At 60.0% G+C, this 21,797-nt stretch overlaps 6 protein-coding genes across 6 annotated transcripts; all 6 read right to left on the bottom strand.

The window, feature by feature from the left end:
• Window positions 1-491: 491 nt before the first annotated feature.
• Window positions 492-2,882, bottom strand: LSCM1_02773 (uncharacterized protein; the record flags this gene model as incomplete). Its single annotated transcript, XM_067320348.1, has 1 exon — window positions 492-2,882. One exon carries the CDS (start codon window positions 2,880-2,882, stop codon window positions 492-494), a length of 2,391 nt encoding a protein of 796 aa, XP_067175723.1.
• A 1,555-nt stretch (window positions 2,883-4,437) lies between these two features.
• LSCM1_02772 (uncharacterized protein) lies at window positions 4,438-5,694 on the bottom strand (the record flags this gene model as incomplete). Its single annotated transcript, XM_067320347.1, has 1 exon — window positions 4,438-5,694. The coding sequence occupies one exon, from the start codon at window positions 5,692-5,694 to the stop codon at window positions 4,438-4,440; it is 1,257 nt and encodes a 418-aa protein (XP_067175722.1).
• Window positions 5,695-7,455: 1,761 nt separating this feature from the next.
• Window positions 7,456-10,743, bottom strand: LSCM1_02771 (uncharacterized protein; the record flags this gene model as incomplete). Its single annotated transcript, XM_067320346.1, has 1 exon — window positions 7,456-10,743. The coding sequence occupies one exon, from the start codon at window positions 10,741-10,743 to the stop codon at window positions 7,456-7,458; it is 3,288 nt and encodes a 1,095-aa protein (XP_067175721.1).
• Window positions 10,744-13,336: 2,593 nt separating this feature from the next.
• LSCM1_02770 (uncharacterized protein) lies at window positions 13,337-14,812 on the bottom strand (the record flags this gene model as incomplete). Its single annotated transcript, XM_067320345.1, has 1 exon — window positions 13,337-14,812. One exon carries the CDS (start codon window positions 14,810-14,812, stop codon window positions 13,337-13,339), a length of 1,476 nt encoding a protein of 491 aa, XP_067175720.1.
• A 937-nt stretch (window positions 14,813-15,749) lies between these two features.
• LSCM1_02769 (uncharacterized protein) lies at window positions 15,750-17,201 on the bottom strand (the record flags this gene model as incomplete). The annotated part of the gene is made up of 1 exon (XM_067320344.1): window positions 15,750-17,201. The coding sequence occupies one exon, from the start codon at window positions 17,199-17,201 to the stop codon at window positions 15,750-15,752; it is 1,452 nt and encodes a 483-aa protein (XP_067175719.1).
• Window positions 17,202-18,370: 1,169 nt separating this feature from the next.
• On the bottom strand, window positions 18,371-21,175 carry LSCM1_02768 (uncharacterized protein; the record flags this gene model as incomplete). Its single annotated transcript, XM_067320343.1, has 1 exon — window positions 18,371-21,175. One exon carries the CDS (start codon window positions 21,173-21,175, stop codon window positions 18,371-18,373), a length of 2,805 nt encoding a protein of 934 aa, XP_067175718.1.
• Between the last annotated feature and the right edge of the window lie 622 nt (window positions 21,176-21,797).

Genomic DNA, 21,797 nt, shown 5'->3' with positions numbered 1-21,797 from the left:
ACAGACGCGGGTGCATTGGCACGAGGAGAAGGGGAGGGGTGTCGGACAGAGCAGCTCAGTACCTGAACTGGCCAAATCGAATGTGGTGTTTGGTGCCTTCTGGGCACGTTGTCCGCAACCTCCCCCCCTCCCTCAGATGCGTATACCGGATGATGGGATGGGGCATCGGTGCCCCACCTCCCTCTTTCTGTCGCTCAGCGGGAGTCTGCAGAGGGAAGAGGCTGAAGAAGAGAGAAAGAGGGCTGAAGTGGCAATGGTGCTAGCGCCAGTGGGTACTGCCAGCTGCTCCGCCGAGGGGCCCTGATAAGTCAGTCAAGCGGTTGTGCTTTCGCCTGTTTCTCAGCCTCTATGTTTGCTTTTGCGTCAGCCCCTCCGCTCCCCTTTTTTCTTCTTCACTGTCCTGCGGTAAAGAAGAAATGCAGCCATGAGCGTGTGGAGAGGGGCGAGGCGAGGAAGCGTACACACACCTATTCGCACCATATAAGGTAGTCTCACAGCATGAACACCTTGTTCGTGTAGCCGTCATAGAGCATCGGGTGTGCGCACGGCACGCGAATGCGCATGAGCAGCTTCACTGCCTCCTGCGCCGCCAAGGCGCCCGTCGACGCGGCTACAGAGGGAAGCTGCACACAACCGCCTTTGCACAATTTGGCCATGCCCCAACGCGCAACCTCCTCGCACGCCTGATCAAGAAGCTCTCGCGAGCCCTCCCCGTACCACCACGGCGCTAACGGCGCGTTTGAGGGCCGAAGAGCCAACCCGTCGCCATCTTCACTGTCGAGTAGGGCCTCTGACTGCGAAGCATGCGACATGAGCACGGCAGCCTCCTGCGCGATGGCGCTCCCGCTCAGGCCGCTCTCTGCAGCCCTCACGGTGCGACGCTGAAGCTCCTCCTTGCAGAAATAGGCTACCGATAAGCACGCTGCCCGCTGAGCGCTGGCGTTCCATTCCACGTCGAAGGAAATGTGACGCGTCAGCCACACCAGCCGTTGTCCCAGTCGCTGCCGCCACTCGGCCTCAGTAGCGGCGCGGTAGGCGGCAGAGAAGATGACACCCCGGATGTCCCAGATGTTCTCTACCACCGACGCCGAGTACTTTTGCACCAGCGGCTTCACCTTCGCCGCCATCAGCGCCGCCGTCGACGGGGCGCGCCCTCGCTGTTGCTCCTCACCCTCGTTGCCATGAGCTAGCTCTTCTTCCTGCAGGACAGCCTCCTTTACGAGGTCCAGCGCTTTTGCTGCAATGCACGCCACATCCCTGGCGTGCTTTGCATGATACAGGTCCTGCAGCTCGCGGTACCAGGTCGTGGTGGTCGTGAAGTCAGGGACGTAGCCCGAGTAAGGCATGCAATAGGCAGCGCACACGGGCTGGAAAGGCATCGCCGTTGTGTAGCTGGCCGCGCGCCCGTCCTCCTCTTCCTCCCCTCCAGTCTCACTTGCGCGCACGGCGAACGATTTGGTGAATGCTCTGCTGCCCGCTTCCAGCTCGCTACCGACTTTTCCAGTCACGAATAGCTGCACAGCTTGTAGGATGAACCACACGAGCACATCTGGAGAGGTCCAAACAAGCAGTGTTGCCGCCTCGCGCGCCGCGCGAGACGACGACATGAATGCTACTGGTGAGACGCGCGATTGTGCCGCCCTCACAGCACGCATCGGGTCCGCGCACCGAGCATCGCCCAGCAGCTCCGCGAGCCCCTCCGGTAACTGCTGAATAACTGGCCGGTTCAGCTTCGCGGTGCACTTCTCCATAGCCTCCACGAAGGCCTCCTCGGGAGGGCTCTGCCGTCGCATCATTCCACCAACGATGGAGGAGATGGCGCGGTAGTCCTCTGCAGCTAGTGGGAAGATGGAGCAAGACGGCGAGTGCTGCCGAGCGTTCTTCTCTTCCTCAGGCAGGGCAGCCCACCACCGGCGGAAGGCATGGTGCACAATACAAGGGTATGGGAGGTAGCTGTGCAGGGTCATGGCCTCAACGTTGTCCGCCGGAAACTGCGCGATATCGTCTGGGTCGTGCGCGTCGAACCACGCCTGAAGCTCCGGAAACGGCTCAAACACGCGCAGGTCCTCCATCTGCACCTGCGACGGGTTTTGCGGGCGCGTGACGACGCGATCGCGGCCGTACGTTTGAAGCAGTCCGAGAAAACCGCTGCTTCGGACGAGCACCACGGGTACATCAGGATGCACGCGCGTCTCGCAAGTCCGCAGCAGCGAGGACGTTGATGACAGGTCGCCGTAGCGCTCACTGACAAGGATGAGACTTGGTGGAGCGGGTGGTGCGTCGGCAGTCAACAGCTGGTGTGTTGAGTCACCCGCCACCGCATTCCCCGCCGACGCAGGACCGCTCGAAGCTGCTAGTAGTGCGTAACGCGCGACGAGCCGCTGTACAGCCGACATCGGCATCGTCGGCCCAGCCTGCGCCTCCCTCGGTGAGGCAGCGGTGCCATCTAGGGCACAGTATGCGTAGCCAGATGTCCAGTCCTCCTCCACCGCGGTTATGTAATTGGCGACCCATTCTGAAGGATATTCCTGCACCGGTATAGCACGGCACTGCTCCCCCAAAGTGATGGTGTGCTGCAGGACCGTCGCCGCCAAAGGACAGCCGACCGCCGTCGGTGTCACGAAGTAGTTGGTGGCCACATCCTCGCCAGACACAACCCTCTCGTCTACGAGGGTGATGGCTTGTACACCGGTGAGCACGAGCGACTTGAGCGCCTCAGCGATAGCCGGCGTGGCACCGAGAGCGACGACATGCGCTGCTTCGAGGGCCGCCTGCCCGTCAGCACCCCAGAGACGCAGCTGGCGATCGAACTTTGCCAGCTTCACATCGCTGCCGATCATGCGTTTCGTGTCATGCAGAGGCTGCGCGTCCAATGTCGGCATTGTGGGAGAGGACCACGCACAAAGCGCTCGCCTCTGGTCCCCGTTGTACTCCTCCGGCGAGCGGAGAGCTTCAGGGCACCGAAATAAGAATGAGGCCCCCTGCAGCAGGGCGTTCTGCAACGAACGCACGCAAAGAAGTAGAGGGGGAGAAGCGCAAGCGCTAGGGCTGAGAGGTGCTGAATAGCCTCACACGCGAGTCATACGCAAGACGCATGTGCTTCACATCAGCCTCCACGGCACTGCAACTTCTGTAAGCTGCGCTGTTTACAGCCTCTTGGTAATGCCGCCTTCACTTTCCTTGCCAAAGCTCCCGTCGTGGAGTGGCCGTCGTGCACCGCGGCGAAGCAGCAGCAAAAATTGCGAAAACAGGGAGGAAGCCGAGCGGAGATGCAGAGGAACGGTGTGAAGAGGCGAGCGATACACGTCTGTGTGCGCGCCTCCACAGGTATGGGGACACGACGGATAGATGGAGGGATTTGCACAGAGAGCGAGATGACGTAGTGGCACGTACGACGAGAGTCGGAGCAGCTTGTCCCTCACTCGCTCTCTCTCCTGATGTGTGTGCGCGTGTATGGACGTGTATCGAGGCCCTGTGCATCTAAAGAAAAAGAGGAAGGCCGATGGACTGCTGGCAACGGTCCCGCTATGTTCTCTTTTATCCGTCCAGCGTCCTTCGCAGAGAAGCCCTCGAATGCAAGCCAGGCAAAGTTAGACGCGGACGTCAAAAGAATGGCGTCGACAGTACCCACAAACAGAGTGCGAGGCGTAAAGTGCTTCACTTTGTACGGCCAAGAAGCACACGACTGCCCAGCGATAAGCAACGAGAGTGACCTTAGAGAGAGGGAGGGAGGGAGCGGGTACGGACGGGTGGGGGTAGGGGGCGGATAAGCGCACACGACGGTTGCATTCGACGGTGTCAATGGCTTCCAGATGATCAGTAACTGGCGCAGGAAGGTAACAGGACGCACAAGGCAAGCGAAATAGAATCGATGCTACCTACGCGCCGGCGCCTTCCCATACGGCATCTGCCCTTCTCCTCCTGCCTCACAAAGCGGTCATGCACCAATAGACTCGCAAAATCGATGGGAAAAAGGAGGAGGAGGAGGGCGAAGGGAGAGAAACGGAGACGGAAAAAAATTGAGACGCAGGATCAGATGCCCCGTCAGGCGCACAATGATTAGTGGCGTGCGCAAGCGGTGTGGCGATGGGAACTCCATTGGGTACGCGCGGACGCACACACGCATACACCAATACACACATAAAAGTTTATACATTGCACCAATACACACAGGCTCCCGCGCCCAGTCCGACTCAGCAAGAAAAAGGCGGTTGCCACCGCCAAAGGAATAGATATATAGAGAGGGAGAGAGGGGGGCGTGGGGGGAAGAAAGGAGCTTCCTCTGTGTGTGTTTGTATGTTTGATTCGTTGCAGGTCGCCCTCATGACGAGGAGTGCATCAACCCTTTCGCTGTACTGCCCGCGAACGCCAGAGAGCGGCGGCAGAGACAGAGTATCATACATGCTTGAAATCTCGACGGCTATACGTAGATCAGCATCACGCACCTCGCACGTGTGTGATGCTTCGCTGCGCCTTCGCAGCTCTGCCCTGCTGGCTGCCGCTCACGCAAGGAGACCGCGCCGCCGAGGTGGGCAACGCCATGATCACGTTGTTGTCGCTCTGGGTGTAGTACTGCTGCCGCTCCATCAGCGCGAAGGAGCGAACACTGGTGTTGCGGCAGTTGTGAACGTTGGAAATGGCGAGAGACGGCGGTAGAGCACCTGGTATGGTGGCCTTGTTCAGAGTCGAGAAGGCACCGCCCGCTTTACTGGGCAGGCCGGCGATAAGCCGCTTCTGCTCACTGTTCCGGCGCCGCCGCAGCCGCCGCTGCTCCGCGTCACGGTCGTGTGCATCTAAAGCGGCATGCACTTCGCCGCGAATGGCGCCGTATACCATGCCGCGCGACTGAGCTTCTTTGCGCGGCACCCAGTGCTCGTAGCCTCGACCAGCGCAATCGCTGCAGACAGCTCGACGATCAGCCTGCAAATAAAGACCAGCGGCACCGGTGCGACGCTCGCACAGGAAGCAGTGAAGGCAGCCCTCGTGAAAGAAAAGGGAGCCGACGGGTACGCGGCGCACAGGGTCGACAGGGCCGCCACACGCGTTGCACGGCACGCACACATCCTCGACCACGTACACCGGTCCGTGGTAGTTGACGCCTACCTTGTTGCGCTGGCGGAACTCCGCATGCTCCTCAGCGATTGTCTTGTACTGCCCGTTAACAGAGAGGCCGCCTGCAGTGTACACGGCGCTGTAATTTCCGCCAGGGCCCGGCGAAACCGGATCGGTTAGCTTGTATGCATCAGCGATCACCTGCCGACCAGTGTACAAGGAGCGCGGCGACGGTGACGGGTACAGCTTTTTCGGCTCACTGGTGGAGCTGGCACCAAGGGTGATAGCCGAACTGTACCCGACTTCGTCTGAGACGGGCACTGCCACTGGTGAGTTCACCTCGCCCTCGGCCTTCTTGCTCCCCTTCTTGGAAAGCGGCAACTTTGCCGGCAAACCTGTAGAGGCTACAGCAGTTGTGGCGTCGCTGACGCCATCACCCTCCGCTTTCTGTTCCGCTGCACTCCCATTGGCATCGTCTTGTGCGGCGATGAGGACATCGGTGCGGTGTTCCTGCCCGTCCCCTGTGGTTCCCGTGGGCGCATCGACCTCCTGCGGTACGGAGTCGATTTCGTTCCCAGCGGGAGGAAAAATAGCGCCTCCGAGCGATGAGTCGCTCGTGTTGTCAGCCGAGTTGGTCTCCATCAACAGTGCGTTTCTCACAAGCTCTGCTGGCTGTGGTGCCTCTGCCTCACCTCGAGGCTCAATACCTGAATCGCTACACGTCGGCAGGTGCGAGTGCATGCACACACACATATATATATGTGTGTGCTTGATGGTGGGGGGGGAGGGACTTCGCGTGCGTTTATGCACCTTGTCTGCTATGTCGTCTGACGTCGGAAGGAGAAAGAGAAGCTCCGAGAGACGGTGGTGAAGAGAAGAGGCTCGACGAGGCGCCGTGTGAGAGACAATACACAGAGAGAGAGATGGAGAGGGATACCCAAATACGTCTCGTCTGTGACTGTTGGCTCAGGAAGAGGAAGGGTTGCGCTGATAATATATATATACACACTAACGTTAAGGCATGGGTGGTGGTGAAAAGGTGAGGGTGAGAATGAGGATAGTCAGAGAAGGGCGGGGAGAGGATGGGGATGCGGGACAGCAAGGCGAAGTCAGCGCTGAAAACACAGAAGGGTAAACAGCTAAAAAAACGGAAGAGGAGAAGGCAGCCTCCGCATCTGTGGCCGCTGCCCAGTACACCTGCGCGTGCGCCAAGACGTTCACGAATGCACCTTGCGCTCACGCGCACGTGCTCGTGTTCGAGCAGAGAGAGGCCGAAACGGTTTCAGTAAAGAATCAAAGAGAGCCCTCTCGCAAGGCACACGTGCAGATACTCACGCACCCCTGACAGCCTCTAGAGCTCGACGGGCCGGGGTAGTCAGTACAGGAATGCGGAGGCGTGAGGAGAACATGAGGGGAGGAGACAGTTGGACGGCTTCGACATGACGGAGCCCCGTTCAGCCTCTGCACGTTCGTCTTCCGCCTTTGGCGTGCTCGTATGTTCCCACTCATGAGTCTGAAGGAAGCTTTGAGAAGCTCAGCTCGAACGGCTGAACAAAAAAATGGAGATGAGGGAACGAGCCGGTGCGCCGCCCCATGCACACACACGCACGTCCCAGCACGACCATACACTCGTCCTTGGACACGCGTGTGGGGAGGGGGAAGTACGGACGTGGAAAACGGCCATGGTGCAGCCGAAAGGAAGAGAAGATCAACAACAAAAAAATGTATATGGCAAAAGTGACAGGGAAAACGACTGAAGAAGAGAGGCTGACAGCGCTATGCATACATCCAAACGTACACGCCAACAATTCACACATAACACACATATAACACACAGAGACACACACACATCGGAAAAAAAGGATCTCACGAGACACGAGTACGCCCTCTTCTACCCGCCCCCAGCCCCTCCTATTGGAAGCCGAGTAGCCGCAATCACAGCACCTGCTCTTGAGGGCTCTCTCGCGGTGATGGAGGCATCGGGGCAAGTACACGCTCTCGTAGATCTATCAATGTAAAGACGTGCAGAGGATACAATCTTCACCGGGAATACCATCTAAAGCAATACCGAAATCACGAAGAGAAAGGAAAAAAATGGGGGGAGCTGAAGGTACACACACACACTCAGTGTGTGCAAACCTACACCAGGGCACGTGTATCTGATGCCATCGAAAGCCCAAGCGCCGCGACCTCTTACGCCTTTGCTTCTCCTCTTTCCGATAAAAAAGGCCCTGTTCGTGCGCTCCCCACCGCTTTCTTTTCCTGCGGGGCGCCACAACAAGTCGCACGCACGCTCGCCCGATATGGAAGGGCGGCAGCTGCATAGCATGCGACTCACGTCCTGCTCCCCGCATTCAGTCTACCACATTCGCTTCTAGTCCGCATGAGCTGGCAGAACGTGGGCTAAGTCAGTTGCTTCCGGACCGCCTCTTCCAGCCATGACTCCTGCTCGTCATCGGTAAGGTCGCACCGGGTATACGACGACCCATCCAGCCGGAATGCCGTCACGTCGCCCTCCTCGTCCCCAACGACAAGCACCGGTGTCTCCTGCTCTGCGAACAAAACTGCGCTGAGGCGGCGGTGGTCGCGGTACTCGATGGTGGCGCGGGGGTACATGGCATCCATCACCGTCCAGACCTCAGCGTTGCCCTGCGCTGTCGCCGTGGCAAAGATGAGGGAGTTAGTGTGCGACCACGCCACATCCTGCACTGCGTCTTGTCGGACACTGTGAAAGCGCAGCTGCGCCTTTCGGGTGCCCACCTTGTACAGACGCGAGGTCCAGTCCGCCGAACAGGTGAGGAAGTACGCCGCGCTATAGGGCGACCACCGAACGCGGTACACCAGCTCCGAGTGCGGCTCATACTCAAAGTCATAGTTTTCCGTCTGACTCTTGCTGCACTGCAGGACGGAGCCGTCCTCCGTGCCGACGATGTACACTGCCGTGTCCGCAGGACAAATATCGAAGCACATGCCGCCACATTTACGGGAAAGGATCGCTTCCTCTGCCCCAGAGCCACCGCCGCCGTTCCTGCCGCTTTTAGCCCTGCCAGCGGCCCTCTGAAATACTTGTCGGGACGACATCTTCGTACCGCCTTTGCCACCAGCTCCAGACTCGGCCAGCGCCGCCGCCGCCTCCGCCTCCGCCTCTGCAACACCGGCGACAAAGGCCTTCTCCACTTGCATGCCTGGCTGGCGCTGCAAGTGCATGAGATCTGGTGGTACGCGCTCAATCGACTTGCCCACAGCCCATTGCACCACGCGGCCGTCTGCGGAGATGGATGTGAGGAACTCGCCCTGCTCCTTCCCCTTCGGCACCCACTGCAGCTCACAGATGGAGCCGGTATGCTGGCCGCTGGTTGCGCCGGCAAAAGCAGGAGCAATCGAAGGGAAAACGACGTCGTGTTGGATATCGTACACGACGATCTCGCCGGTGCTGCTGCCGACGGCAAGCAGACTGGGGTGCTCAAAGGAGAAGGCGAGAGCGGTGACGTCAGCGTTGCTGCGCAGGTACAGGATGAGCTCGGGGGCCAACGGATTCTTGAGCGACCAGCAGCACACCATACCGTGCGCCTCTTGATCCTGAGCACGCTTACACTGCACCGACGGCGCGCCATCGTCATTCCTGATGCCAGCGTCACCTTGCAGAAGGGATGATCGACATGCGGTGTACCCCACCGCCAGTATGTCGGTCTCTCGCTGGTTCCACGTCATGCACGCCACACCACGACCACGTGTCAGCAGCGGTGAGCCGAAACGCCACAGAAGGCGAACGCCCCCACTCAGTCGCAGCGGCAGAGCGGACGTCGGTGAGCCCAAATTGGAAGATGCGGCGGCTTCTGAGGTGCGTGCCGCGCGGGCATCCAGTGGCGAGTCCCCCGAGCCGCTCCCCAATGCCGCCGCCCTTCCGTCGGCCGCCACTCTCGCTTCCTCTCCGCCCCTTGCGACCTCTCCGGTGCCCTCCACTGGGACGGCTGGTAGAGGTGTCATGTTCAAGTTGAGAGCCGCTGGTAGCGACTGGGGTACCGCCGTTGGCGGCAGCGCAGAAGTTTCAGTAGTGGCCCTGGCTGAAGAAGTGGGCTTTACCGCTTTCCTGTCCACAGCATTTCCTGCGCCTCGATCGAAGGCGTCAACGGTGATACCTCGATAGGCAAGCTGCGCCGCCTCCATGTTGTTCTGCACAACTGCACGCTCCATGATGCGCAGCGTGGACAGCAGCGTCTCGGCTAGCATCCACTGCTTACTCGCATCCACACTAGCAGTCGCACCGGCAGCACCGGACACGTTCAGCATACCGCCGTCGCTGCTCATCGTCCGCGTCGCTGTTTCAGAGGAACCCAGGGTAGATTGCCCGTTCTCGCTGCTTTCACAATCGTCATCCATGCTGCCGGCGCCTTCCAAAACAGCGCTGTCATCGCCGCCGCCTTCCTCACCTGCCGCGTCGTCCTCCCGCTGCTGCCGCTCCTCCAGGACATCCTCATCGGCGCTTTCTGCCGCCTCTAGCGCCGCCGCGTACGCGTCCTTCAGCATCCACGGCGTCACCTGCAGGGGTCCGCTGTCCTTCTTTGCCGGTGGGTGAACCTCTGCCTGGACCGACTTCATGGGGGCCCGCATCGTGATGGTGCCAGTGCTGTGGAATTGCGTCCCCTCATCTGTGCGGTACGTCTCTTCTGCTGCTGCGCAGTCGCCGTTGCGCGCCACAACGGCGATTACTTCATCTGCGTGCTCGTTCGACACCGCCTCGTCCTGGTGCGAATAGAGAAAGATGGTTGGGGTTTCAGAGAGGACAATGGTGGTGGTCGCCTTGCGCCATGCCATTTTCTCACTCGCTGTCAACGACGGCGGACGAGTATAGGCGGCCTCCTGGAGTAGCGCATTCTGCTGCATAAGTTTTGGCAGCGTCGCTCCAGCCGTGTTACCAGCGGCGGAAGCACGGTTCTGGCGCATTGGTGAAGATTCGTACACGGACATGGACCTCTCCGACATGCGGCGCTCACCAGCGAAGGAGAGCGACTGAAGGCTCGACTCCAAGCTGTGTGTGTCTCCACAAACGCTACGTTGGAGCCCGCCACTGCTGTGGTCACCCGCCTCTTGAGCACCTTTGCTTTGCGCATGGATGCTCGCCACCGTCGAGTCACGCTTGCTGCTCATCCGCCTGCCCATGTTAAACATGAAGGATGAGCGCATAAAGGAGCTGCCGAGCTCGCCGTTCGCAATGTTCATCGTAATGCCGATGTCAGACGTCGCATCCGTACGACTGCCAGTCGTGCCACCGCTGCTGAGGAGCTGCAGTTCATGCGGAACTCCGCCGACGAGGCTCTGTCGCGACTGCAGTGGCAGTGGCGTCCGGTTGATGCCGCCATCGAGCACGTGAATGGCGCCCTCCAGCTCGGCGCGCACATCATGCATGCGCTTCCGCACCTCTTCGCGAGAAGTCGCGCTTGTGAGGCCGGAGCGCAAGGTTGACGGTGCTCCTTTGATGCCCTTGCCGTGCTGTAGCGACACTCGCGACGACGAGTGGAGGCGCGCGGCAGGGCTGCTGTCACGGCTCGCCGACGCGGCCGCTGCAATGCCCACAGCAGCTGCACTGCTTCCATGGCTGCGAGGATGCTGGCTACGGTTCTGTGAGGACCTAGTGAAGCTATTCGTGTCGGCGCTGCCATCGGCTGCGTTGCTCCCAGAGGAGTGCTCCATCCTCCTTCAGTGACGCGGCTATGGTGGGACGGCGTGTGTGTGTGTGATTGGGGTGGGAGAGAAGGTCAGCGGAAAAGAGGAACGCGTAGCAGACGCCCCCCTAAACACACTTACACACAAAAATAGCAGCCACCGATATATAAATCGATGTCGGCCCTACTACCTGCAGAGAGAGCTGGCGGGCACCCCCGTCACGCCACGAGCACCGTGTACAGCCAACAGAGTGGAAAAAAAGGGGACAGCCGCGGTGGAGTTGGCGCAGCAAAGGAGAAACGCAGAAAGCGCGGCGGTGATCTTCAGTGTCTGTGTGTGTGTGTGTGTGTGTGAGTGAGGGGGGGAGTAGAGGGGAAGGGAGGGAGAAGACTACTGCTTGTGTGCGATCGATGGAGCGCCGAGGAGCGAGTGCACCGACGCACAGGACTGGAGGTAGTAAGACGGTCCCACAAGGAGGGTGGTGAAGGCGCAGCCGCAACAGGAGCGGCATAGCAGAAGCACAAAAGTCAGAATGAGATGAGAAGTACACAGACGGGGAGTATCCCCACATTGGCGTGGGTGGAGGAACAGTCCGAAAAGACCGGTGTCAGCCCGTTCCGGCATTTACGCGTAGGGCTTTTCTCGGGCATCCATGCAGACAGAGGCAAGAGAAAAAAAACTCAGGCACTGCCACAGCTGCTGCTGCGTTGCGCAGTTTTCTGAGTCCAGCCGGCGGACAAGACGCAAAGCCAACTGCGCGAAGCACTGGCTTTCAATCCTGTGCAACACCCGTGAGCTCGCAACAGGGAAAGGGGGAGAAGAGTCGTACTACCCAGCGCAATACGTCTATCCGAGCCGGTATGCGCGTGCCTTTCCGCACGGAGAGATGCTGCCGCCGTGAACAGCGTCTTGACTGCAGGCATGCGCGCGCACATACGCGCATACACCCCAAAGTTGGGGCTCTTTACCCTTGTCGTAATTGCTGCTGCTGTTGTTCTGTGAGTGTGACTCTGCTATGCCGATTGGCTTGACCCCCTACGCCTCAACAGACACCCTTATCTTCATGTCTGCACCGCACACAACCTCTACAGAGACCATCCCTCACTTTTTTTTCTCTAGGTGCGTCCCACACGGGTGTCTGCCACGACAGTCGAGCGGCCCCGCTGCCAATGTACCTCGAGTGTACATCAGTGCTTTTCACGGGCACGCAGGGGCTCCACCGTTCCTGAGAAGAAGTCCCTTCGCCCTCTCCATCGACGTACACGTCGTTGTGTACTGCTGATGCGGTACGGCAACGACCACGCTCTGACAAAGAGGTGACATGAACAAAAATGAGAAACAGTTGAAGGTGACCCAAGGTAGAGACACGCGTGCCAGCGGGTGTGCGAGTATGCGCCGCAGGCTGAGAAACGCATGTGAAAGAGCACTTTTTCGTCGTAATTAACGGCTCCGTTCTCTACCATTACAGCCCTAATCAAAGCCTCTAGGCCCCCCTCCCCCTCCTCCCCCAGCTCCTCGCAGGCCCCGCCGCGCGGCGCCAAGCAGCCGCGTAGACACACCTTACACCACCACACAGGCGCAGCCGCCGGAGCACAGCCACGGCCTCAGCCTCTGCACACGCAGTCCGCCTCGCGGCCGCTCCTTACCACGCCGCCCGCCCACTCGCGCCCCCCTCGGGCCGCTCACGCTCCCCGCACCAGTGGGCAAAGCGAGCTCGGAGTCACGCCATCGCGGCCCTGATCGCCGACAGCCGCAGCGATGCAGCGCTGTGGTCGCCCCCTCCGGTGCACCATGTCGAGCCTGTGCTATCCCCCTCCCCCCACCAGCGGTGACTGGGGACTTGACAGGGCGCGGGGGCGGTCGGCCCTCGGCCCCCCCCAGACACACACACAGAGCGAGCGAGAGAGAGAGTGGCGGAGACGGGCCGGAGCTGAGTTGCCGCACATGGAGAGCGGTGCCGCTCTCCTGTCATCGGGGGCAGAGGGGCGCTTCTCCTGATGCTCCACGTGTCATGCTGCAACGGTACGCGGGCGAGGTGTGTGTGAAGGATCCGCAGGAAGCGCACATCGACGGCTCTGCGCGCGCACACACGCACTCTCACGCATGCGCAAACATGCACAGATATGAATCGTCACGTGTATGAATGCCTTATGCAGGGATGCGTGTAAACGGACAGATACGCGTACGTAGGTACGCAGCTAGGCAAGTATACAGCCACAACACCACACACGGATCGGGAAACTAAAAGAGAAAGAGCGAGAGGTGACAGCCAAGGGCGTTGCGGGAAAGGGAACGAGGAATGCAGGAGAGATGCCTTCGGGTCAAGGAGCAGACAAGCGCGCGCGCACGCACACAGGAGAAGGGCCAGACAAGCGGCAAAGACAACGGCGCACACGACAGCGAAACGGCCCACCGAAGAGAGAAGAAAAGCGTAAAAAACACGCACAGGAGCTCGTCTAGCGCACCACAAAAAAAGCACCGAGTCACATCCTCTGCCAAAACAGTGCGCTCTATCACAGCCTCTTCCGACCTTCAGCCGCCCACAACCACCACCTAACTACACAATCGAAGCGCAGCGTTTTTCTCTTTCGGTATCTTCAACGCTGAGCACTACGCCTCCTCATCCAGTCCTCAGCAGGAAGTCCTCCACGGCGGTAACCGAATACTTGTGCTCAGCCACGTTTGGCCGGCTGCTCACGTCCACAAATGCTATTGGAATGCCCAGCTGCTCAAAGCTGAAGCTCTTTGCGCTCACCCCAGAGGCTCCACGCAAGTGCCCCTGTGCAGCAGCTGCCTCACTGCCGAGGTCATGGTTGTCCGTGGCATCCAACGACAGCAGGTACCGGCGACCGCCGTGGCGGCCACTGCCAGACTTGCCCTCTCCGGTAATGACCGTGTTGCTGCTGTCCCGAACGCTTTCCACGCGCCCTATCACATTCTGCCGCGACGCGATCGAGGTAACCATGGCCGCCTCTAACAGCTTCCGCACCGATTTGGAGGTATAGCTGGTGATCTCATCACGCTTTGTGCATGCGAAGAGTAACCGCTGAACACCGTAGAACTCAGGAGCCTGTAAAACACTGAAGAGAAGCTCTGCAACCGCAGAAACCCCCTCTTGTTGGCTGTCTTGGACAGTGATAGCGTCGATGACAACGACGACGTTCACAGCCTCACTTATGGCGCGTAGCATTCCCTCGCGCAGTCGCGGGTGACCAGGAAAGTCGACGACCCTCACTCCCTTCGCTCCCTTCGAGAGACCGTACTGCGCCGCTGCGCACATGTACCCGATGTTCGCGTGCATACTTGTCCGGGACTCGAGCAGCTGCTGATGGTGCACAAGCTGCATGAACAGTGCCGTCTTGCCACTGTCGGGCAGGCCAATCAGCACGGTGTTCGACCGCGGTCGCCGACGATTCAGCGCGCCGCCAAAGCCAAGGAGACGACCGAAGACAAACGAGACCAACACGTAGCCAAGCACAAGGGTCGCGAGCAGCCACACCCACTGCACAGCAGAAAGGCCGCTTAGCTGCGCAACACCACCTCTGGCCTCCACCGGCGATGCAACGCTCGCTGACTTGACACCATCTGCCGCAAAAACGCTCTGCGCTGAAAGGGCTGCCTCCAGTGCCCGAGTCACTTCCGGGGTGGCCGCGTAGACGGCAGCTGCGGCGATCGATTCATCATCATCTCCTCTGTGGCTTGCAACGCTGCGCAAGTGAGCCCCAATGCTGAGCAGAGCCTGCTGCACCACCTCCTGCGTCGCTGTCGCATTTCTTTGAAGCTGCTCGAGAGCGGCACTCAGTGTCCGCGTGGCGATCGCGGTCATGGCGCCCACCGGATGGGAGTGGGCACTGCCCTCCATCTCCTTGGCGCTTCCCTGCGATGCCACGCCGGTGGCGTGCTGCTGCGCCGCTGCCCAGTAACTCTTGAGCCCAGCAAGAAGCGCGCCACGGATGACATTCTCTTGCTCAGTGGGCATGCCGGCCGCATTCGCTTTGGCGGTGATTTGATGACCCCCGGCGGTGTACTGCTCGAGAGCCACGCGCACGGCCTCTATTATCGTCTGGTTCACCACAACTGCATCTAAAACACTCATCGTGCTCACCAGAGGAGTAACAGATCGATTCGCTCACCGCCTCCCTTGTCCTTGGCGCTTCCCTTCTTCTGCTAGGCCGGTGCGTGTGTGTGCGTAAACGACAGCGGATGTATAAGTTCTTCGTTAGCAGTGGTGTACACCCACGAAGGCACGTGGAAGAACGCACTCCAGTAGAGAGGGTAGAGGGGGAGAGGGCTGGCGAGATGAGCATGGACGGGCAGATCAGTGAGAGCGGCTCATGAGTACCGAGATGCATACCCACAGTTTGGGTAGCAGATGGCTTCCGTTTGATCCGTGAAGGCTGCAGAGGCAGAAGTCACGCCAGCCAGCTCCCGGCACCCTCGACTCTCTCAAGCGATCCTACCTCGGATATACTCCGGTTGCAGATCCTCAACCCACCTCTATTGCGTTCCTGCTTTGCGGCCCACCAGTTTGAGGCTCTACGGCGACAGCCACAAACGCGCGCACAAATCCCCCGGCAGACACACGCGGAAATCGCGTACCTGCTCGCCACTGAGCCACGAAAGGGAAGAGAGGGAGGGGGCGGAGAGCACCACAGACTGACCCCCTTTCAACCACACATGCACACAATCTGTGAACAGAAGGGCAAAAAAAAGTCGAAGCCGAAAACGGAGAGCCAAAAGTGAACGAATAGAATGCTTTTCGTCTGCGTGTTTAAAATGGGGAGGGAGGGGAATGTGAAACAGATGTGCGATCCCCGTACACCTCCTCCACGGTAGATGGCGCAAGAGGCAAGGAGAAGCAGCGGCAGGGGGCAGCCATTGGGTTGGTGTGCCAAGCTGTTCCACTGGCCCCCCACCCCACCCACCCACCCTGCTCCTCCTCCTCCTCCGAACAGTGAGTCCCCAACGACGTCCGATTCTTCTCACGCCCCTTTGCCGATTTTTTTTTCCGTTTACACGTTTTCACGTTTACGTCAAGCCAGTGTGCTCTTGTTGAGGGACGCATAAGACTTCTTCAAAGCAGCGACCAGCTGATGGTAATCGGGCATCCCCTTCGTCTCCCCATACACAGCAAACGTAACAGGGTGCTCCAGAAGTTGCGCGCAAACGTGATGGAGGCGCGACATGGTCACCTGGGCGCTGCCTTGAATGGTCTCCTGGGGGGTAATCGTGTAGTCATGCACGAGAAGGTTGAAGCCCATGTCGTTCAGAAGCTGCTCGCGTCCCTCACCCAGGAGGATAAGCTGAGAGCTGAGCTGGTTCTTTGCCATCTCCAGGTGCGCCGGGGTGATGCGTTGGCTGATCGATGCCGCCTGATGTATCATGATCCGCAGCAGGTTCTCGACGTGCTCGTGCGGCGCAGAGCCGTAGAGGCCGATTAAGCCGCCGTCGCTGTACCACGCTGTAATGCACTCCATGCCGTGAAGGTTCGGCTCCCGGTTCAGAACCTCGCGAAACAGCTTTGTCTGCATGCCCTTGCCAGGGCCACCAGAGCTGAAGGAGGTGCCACCACCCAGCAGTGTCTGAATGACTGAGAAGGTGAAGTAGTCGGGATGGGCCATTGGAATGGCCTTGAAGAAGAGCGCCATGTGACTAAGGTTCTTCTCTTGAAACTTATTCATGGACTCCGGCGCCGCGGTGTTCTGAACGTACTCGCAGCCGCCCGTGTACGGGTGAGTCTGAGCCGTGGCCGCAGCGGTCATGCTTGCAGTCTCTGTGCTAGACGAGAGGGACGTCGGCGCCGACGGTTCAGGAAATTGCAGCCGCATCTCCGACTCCTCCACGAACGCTTGGTGGTCCGACACCCCCGTCGCCGCCAGCACTGTCCTCTCTGGTGTCGTGTAGCGGCGGTGGAAGGCGTGGAACTTCTCCAGTGTCAGTCGCTCCAGCTGCTCCTCCGTCGGAGAGAGCGGATTGCCAAGTCCACGACCGCTCCAGCCAGCCTTGTGGACGAGCTCAAACAGCATGCTCGTTGCGTCTCGGCTGGCGAGAGAGCTGCGGTGCAGAGTCTGTGCCTTCGCCACGGCAAATTCGTCGGCGCTCTCGGTCGGGTGCAGCCACATCCCGTTGAGGACATCGAGTCCTTCCCTCTGGTGGTAGCGCGGCATCATGAGCATGACAGACATCGCCTCACGATTGTTGGTTACCCTGTACGCGTTGCCAAAGACGCCCAACGACTGGCTGATTGCCTCGGTCGTCATACGCATATTACTGCGCAGCGGAAGGGACTCCGTTACCGCCGCAGCGCCAAAGCTCCCCTCCTCCTCGAACTTGGGGCCATTCAAAGAGAAAAGTCCCATGCCGGTGATGCCGTTGCCATCTTCGCATGTAATGATTCGAAGGCCATTCGTGAGGCGGGATATACTGAAGTTTTCGCGCGTGATGGTCTCGGCGACGCCACGGAGAAGACGACTTGCGGTGAGCATGGCGGCCGAGTCCGAAGGGTGCCAGTGATGATGGTTTGCTGTTGGTGCCGTTTTCTCACTCTGTTCAGGTGCGAATATGCGCTGGTGTGGGGTACAACCAGAGGTGTGGGTGAGGGCGGGCGGAAGGGGAGTGGAGGAGGCGGAGCCCGAAAGAGGGAGAAAGTCTCAGCGCGCGGAGTGGGGAAGGCCACAAAGGGTGCGGGCCATTCAATACCCAGAAGGGTGCCTCACGAGTAAAGCGCAGCTGCTGCAGGTGTGGGTAAGAGCAGGGATGGCACTTGCGGCTGGATCACAGCGAACTCATGACGCAAAATAATCCAGGAAAAAAGGGGGAAGCTGAGCAGTACAGAAAGAGAGACAACCGCGAACGCACTAGCATGAAAGGGCTGCAGTCTTTCTGTGTCTGGCCAGCGCCGCCCTCGCCCCCCCTCGCCTTTACCCAGATACGAGGGCAAGCCTCCGATGAGCAGCGCCAGGCGAGCTCTTGAACAGCTTTCACATGCGCTCAGTGCAGAACGCACACCTGGAAGCCGTCTGCACGATGAGGGAGCAGGTGTGGATCGGAGGGGAGGGGAGAGGCGGGCTCTTTAGGGCAGCGCTCTCTCCTCGTCTACCTCTGCCTCGCCAGCGCGATTCCTTGGCCGAAGCGGACGGGTTTTACGGCTGTCCCTCCACCCTTTGTTCCCCCAACCCCGATACCTCACAAAGCCGCAGATGCATCGTGGGCGCGTGTGAAGCCTTTTTTCTGTCCCTCAAGCTTACATCCCCATTTGCCGCTCCCATTCATTTCTTTTCGCTTCTTTTGTACGCGAACGAACCCAAGAAAAAAACATTTAAGAGGGGAGAAAAATCGTCGCCCTCACACGTCTCTGTATAAAAGCGCCGATGCCGCGCTGAAAGCCGCGGGGAAACTGGCGAGCGCCTTGCTTTGCAGCTCGGCCGGTGGGGCGCCACAATTGTGCGCGGAGGTATACGTATCCTACGCAACGTATTGCTTGGCATCCGCCGTCTTCCCACACTGCTCTACCCACTGCAAAAGAGAAGGGAAAAAAGAACCGTCTGCACGCCGAACTGCACAGCAGACACAATCAGGGGCACCACAGCATTGGCTCAACTATTTCCTCAGGGGCGATTCGGTCGCGTGCAGCTCGTGCGCTTACGGCTGCCACTCACTTAAACATTGCCCCAAACGTCATGCCCTTCGCCTGCATCTCCCTCAACGCCAAGCATGGTGCCGGAAACTCCTCCGACCCGAGCGCCCGATGATACACCTCCATCTTACGCACAATCGTGTCGATTCCCGACACGCGATCTGCGTAGTAGCACAATCCTCCCTTCCACGCTGGGAAGCCTAGGCCGTAGACGGAGGTGCAGTCAATGTCGGCCGCGTCGGTGATGATGCCGTCTGCCATAATCTTGGCCGCCTCGTTTACCATTGCAAACACAATGCGCTCGAAGATCTCTTCCTCGCAGAACGGTCGGCGTGTCACCCGGCGGCGCTTGCTGCAGTCGATCGTGCGGTACTCGGTGGAGTAGCTGTGCTGCCGTATGAGGGATTTCAGGCTGACCAGCGGGTAGCGGTGGCGCGGCACAGCGATCGAAGGTGACACCGCTGATGGCACAGAAGAATCCAATGCCGCCGGAGCGCGCTCCGCGGTTTCGGTAGTAGCTGCAGCAGACCCAGGCTCAACGGCTTGGCCGGCGCCCTGGTTGTATCGTGCAGATCCAGTCCACAGCCAAGATGCGATGGGATGCCGCAGGCGATACTTCAGCGTCGCCTCCTGCGGTGTCACGTAGCTGTACCACCCCTCACGTGTCTTGCGGCCAAGGGCGCCGGCGGCTATGAGAGCGTCCGGGATGTCGAAGACATGGCGGCTTGGCAGGCACCATGCGTTGCTGAGCTCAATGGCGCTTGGGACGCTTGGCTCGATGCCGACCCTCTTGGGAGGAGGCGCCGTCCGGCCGTTGACGCGCGCTGCCGCCGCGTACATGGACGCGCGCGCCATGGCCATCACATCAAGGCCCATGATGTCCTCCAGCTCGAAGAGACCACGGGTAAAGTGGAACTGCTTACACAGGGCCGTGTCGATCTGTAGTGGAAAGCAGCCGTCTTCCAGCATTGCATATGCTTGGTAGAGCGCTGCGAGCAGCAGCCGAGTCCCAACGTAGCCGGGACGGCTGGCGGATAGGATCGGGTACTTGTCCAGCCGACATAGCAGGTGCATGATGCACTCCACAACCCATTGTGCTGTCGCCGCGCCACGGATTACCTCCACAAGCGGGGACTCATTTGCAGGGGGGAAGAAGTGAATGCCGAGTACCTGCCCGGGCCGCTGCGTGACGCTCGCCAGCTCATTCACATCCTGCGCCGACGAGCTCGTTGCGAGAATCGCGGAGCGCTTGCAGACGGAGTCGAGGCGGGCGAAGATGCTCTGCTTGATGGACGCGACCTCCGGTGCACACTCAAATACAAGGTCCACGTCCGCGATTACCGAAGGAAGCTGCTCTAGGCAACTGCCTGTCACACGCAACCGGCGCATCATGTCGTCGCAGCGGTGCGCTGACAGCCGGTGTGCCTGAACGCGGGAGCGGAGGTAGTCCTCGATGGTCTGGCGAGCAACCTCGCGCCGCTGCGCATCCCCTCCCACCAGAAAGACTTCAATCTCCGGCTGCCACAGCAGCATGAGCGCAATCGATGTACCCATGGTGCCAGCGCCAATGACAGCCACCTTCTTCAGTCCCTGCCGCTCTGTGACGTCGACAGTGACGGGGTCGATGGCAGAGGCCGCTGAGACAAGGTGCTTGACGGCAGCGTTGTCGGCAGAGCTTCGATCACTTGGGGTAGAGAGCCCTGGCACCGGACGCTGTTGCGAGATCCATTTCTTCTCCCACGACGTCGACGTCCGCTGGGACGCCCGCAGCAAATGCTGAGTCGCCTGCGCCTCGGGCAGAAGCAGACACGACTCAAACAGCGCCCGCTCTGCCGCTGCGTACGCGGAAGTGGGGCTACTGCCATCCGCACCCTTAGCACTCGGGACGCCTCCACATCCGCTGCGATAGCAGCTGTGCATCGCAGCCAGCTTCACTGCCTTTATCGCCTGATACGGGGCCTGCACCCCGCGCGGCACGGACCCACGCAGCTGATGCTCCATCCACGCAGACCACCCGCGCAGAAAGAAGGGGCATTTCGCGAGCGCAGGGCATCTGCGACGGCGGTACAGGGCGAGCGCTTTAGCCGCCTGCGCATCCTTCAACGTGCGCAAGGTGGTTACCTTCGTTTCATTGCCGCCCGGCGTGTCTGGGCCGGTTGCGGTGACGTGGCTTTCAATGAACCCCACCAGCGCAGTCCACAAGTGCGGGGCGTTGTACGCGGGGACGTCGATAAGGCCGATCTGATACGCTTCCTTCGCGTACACGGGGCAGCCGCGGCACAGCATCTTCAGCGCCTGCGGCACGCCGACCTGGCAGACGAGGCGGTGGGCACCACCACCGCAGGGGGTGATGCCCAGCCGCACCTCCGGAAAGCGGAACTGCGCGTTGACCTCGCAGATGCGGTAGTCCGCTGCCAAAGCGAGTTCCAGTCCCCAGGAGGAGCACAGTCCCTGAATGGCCGCTACACAGACCTTTGGACACAGTGCCACAGCGCTCGTGAGTTCCGACAACGAAGGCATCGGCGGCTGCGCGGTGGGGTCAGAGACGAAGCACTCCCTGAAGTTGGTGATATCGATGCCGCTAGAGAAGAACCGGTGGCTAGTCGAGGTGAGCACAATGAGGAGGCAGCCGACGTCAGCTTCTAGTGTCCTAAGGGCACGCAGAATCTGCGCGCGCATTGGCGCACATAGGACGCAGCCGCCAACCTGCGAATGCGGCGGCGCCGAGCTGAGCATGCGAATCAACCCAACCACACCGCGTCGCTCGACGCGGACAAAGTCGTTGTCCTGCAAGTGATTTGATAGTTTCTCTACGCGCCTCATTCTGAAATGGTGTATGGGCCGTGGGACAGAACAGAGGTGACGCTCCAGCGTGTCGGCACAAACCCAAGGCGAGGGATGACGAGCCACGGCCAATGGCAGAGGGGTGGGAGCGAGGAGCAAAGTGTGGGGGAGAGTAGTGGCTTCGGTGATACGCCTGCTTACAACTGTGTTACAGCTGAATACAGAGAAGATGCAAGGAGGAATAGAGCAGGTGGAGAGAGGGCTGGTGCACGTTCAGCTGTGGAGAGGAAGCGCCGCAGACAAAGCGAAGAAGATGGGGGGAAGTGATGGATGAAGCTGCGCCCGCCCACCAAGAAGAGGCAAGGATGCAGCGCATCGGAAGGCGCCCTCATCATCGAGACAACAGGTGATGCGAACGTGCTCAAAGACAAATCAGAAAGAGAGCCGTCAAAGTTGGCTGCCTTCCCACGCACTCCACGCACTCAAATACCGAGACAGACACATTAAAGCACCCATATCACCAGGTGGGCAGAAGGGGGACGCGGTAGCGCGCCTCACTCTTTCCTCGCAGCCTCTTTTCCCAGATGCCCCCTTCAAGCTCCTCTCGAGCCCGATCTCCTCGCAGCGGGCCCCTGTGTCATTTTCTCTGAGGCATGGAAGC

The sequence above is a fragment of the Leishmania martiniquensis genome, chromosome 33 (assembly GCF_017916325.1).
Source record: "Leishmania martiniquensis isolate LSCM1 chromosome 33, whole genome shotgun sequence".
NCBI classification, from domain to species: Eukaryota; Euglenozoa; class Kinetoplastea; order Trypanosomatida; family Trypanosomatidae; genus Leishmania; species Leishmania martiniquensis.
This window is presented reverse-complemented; position numbering and strand designations above follow the sequence as displayed.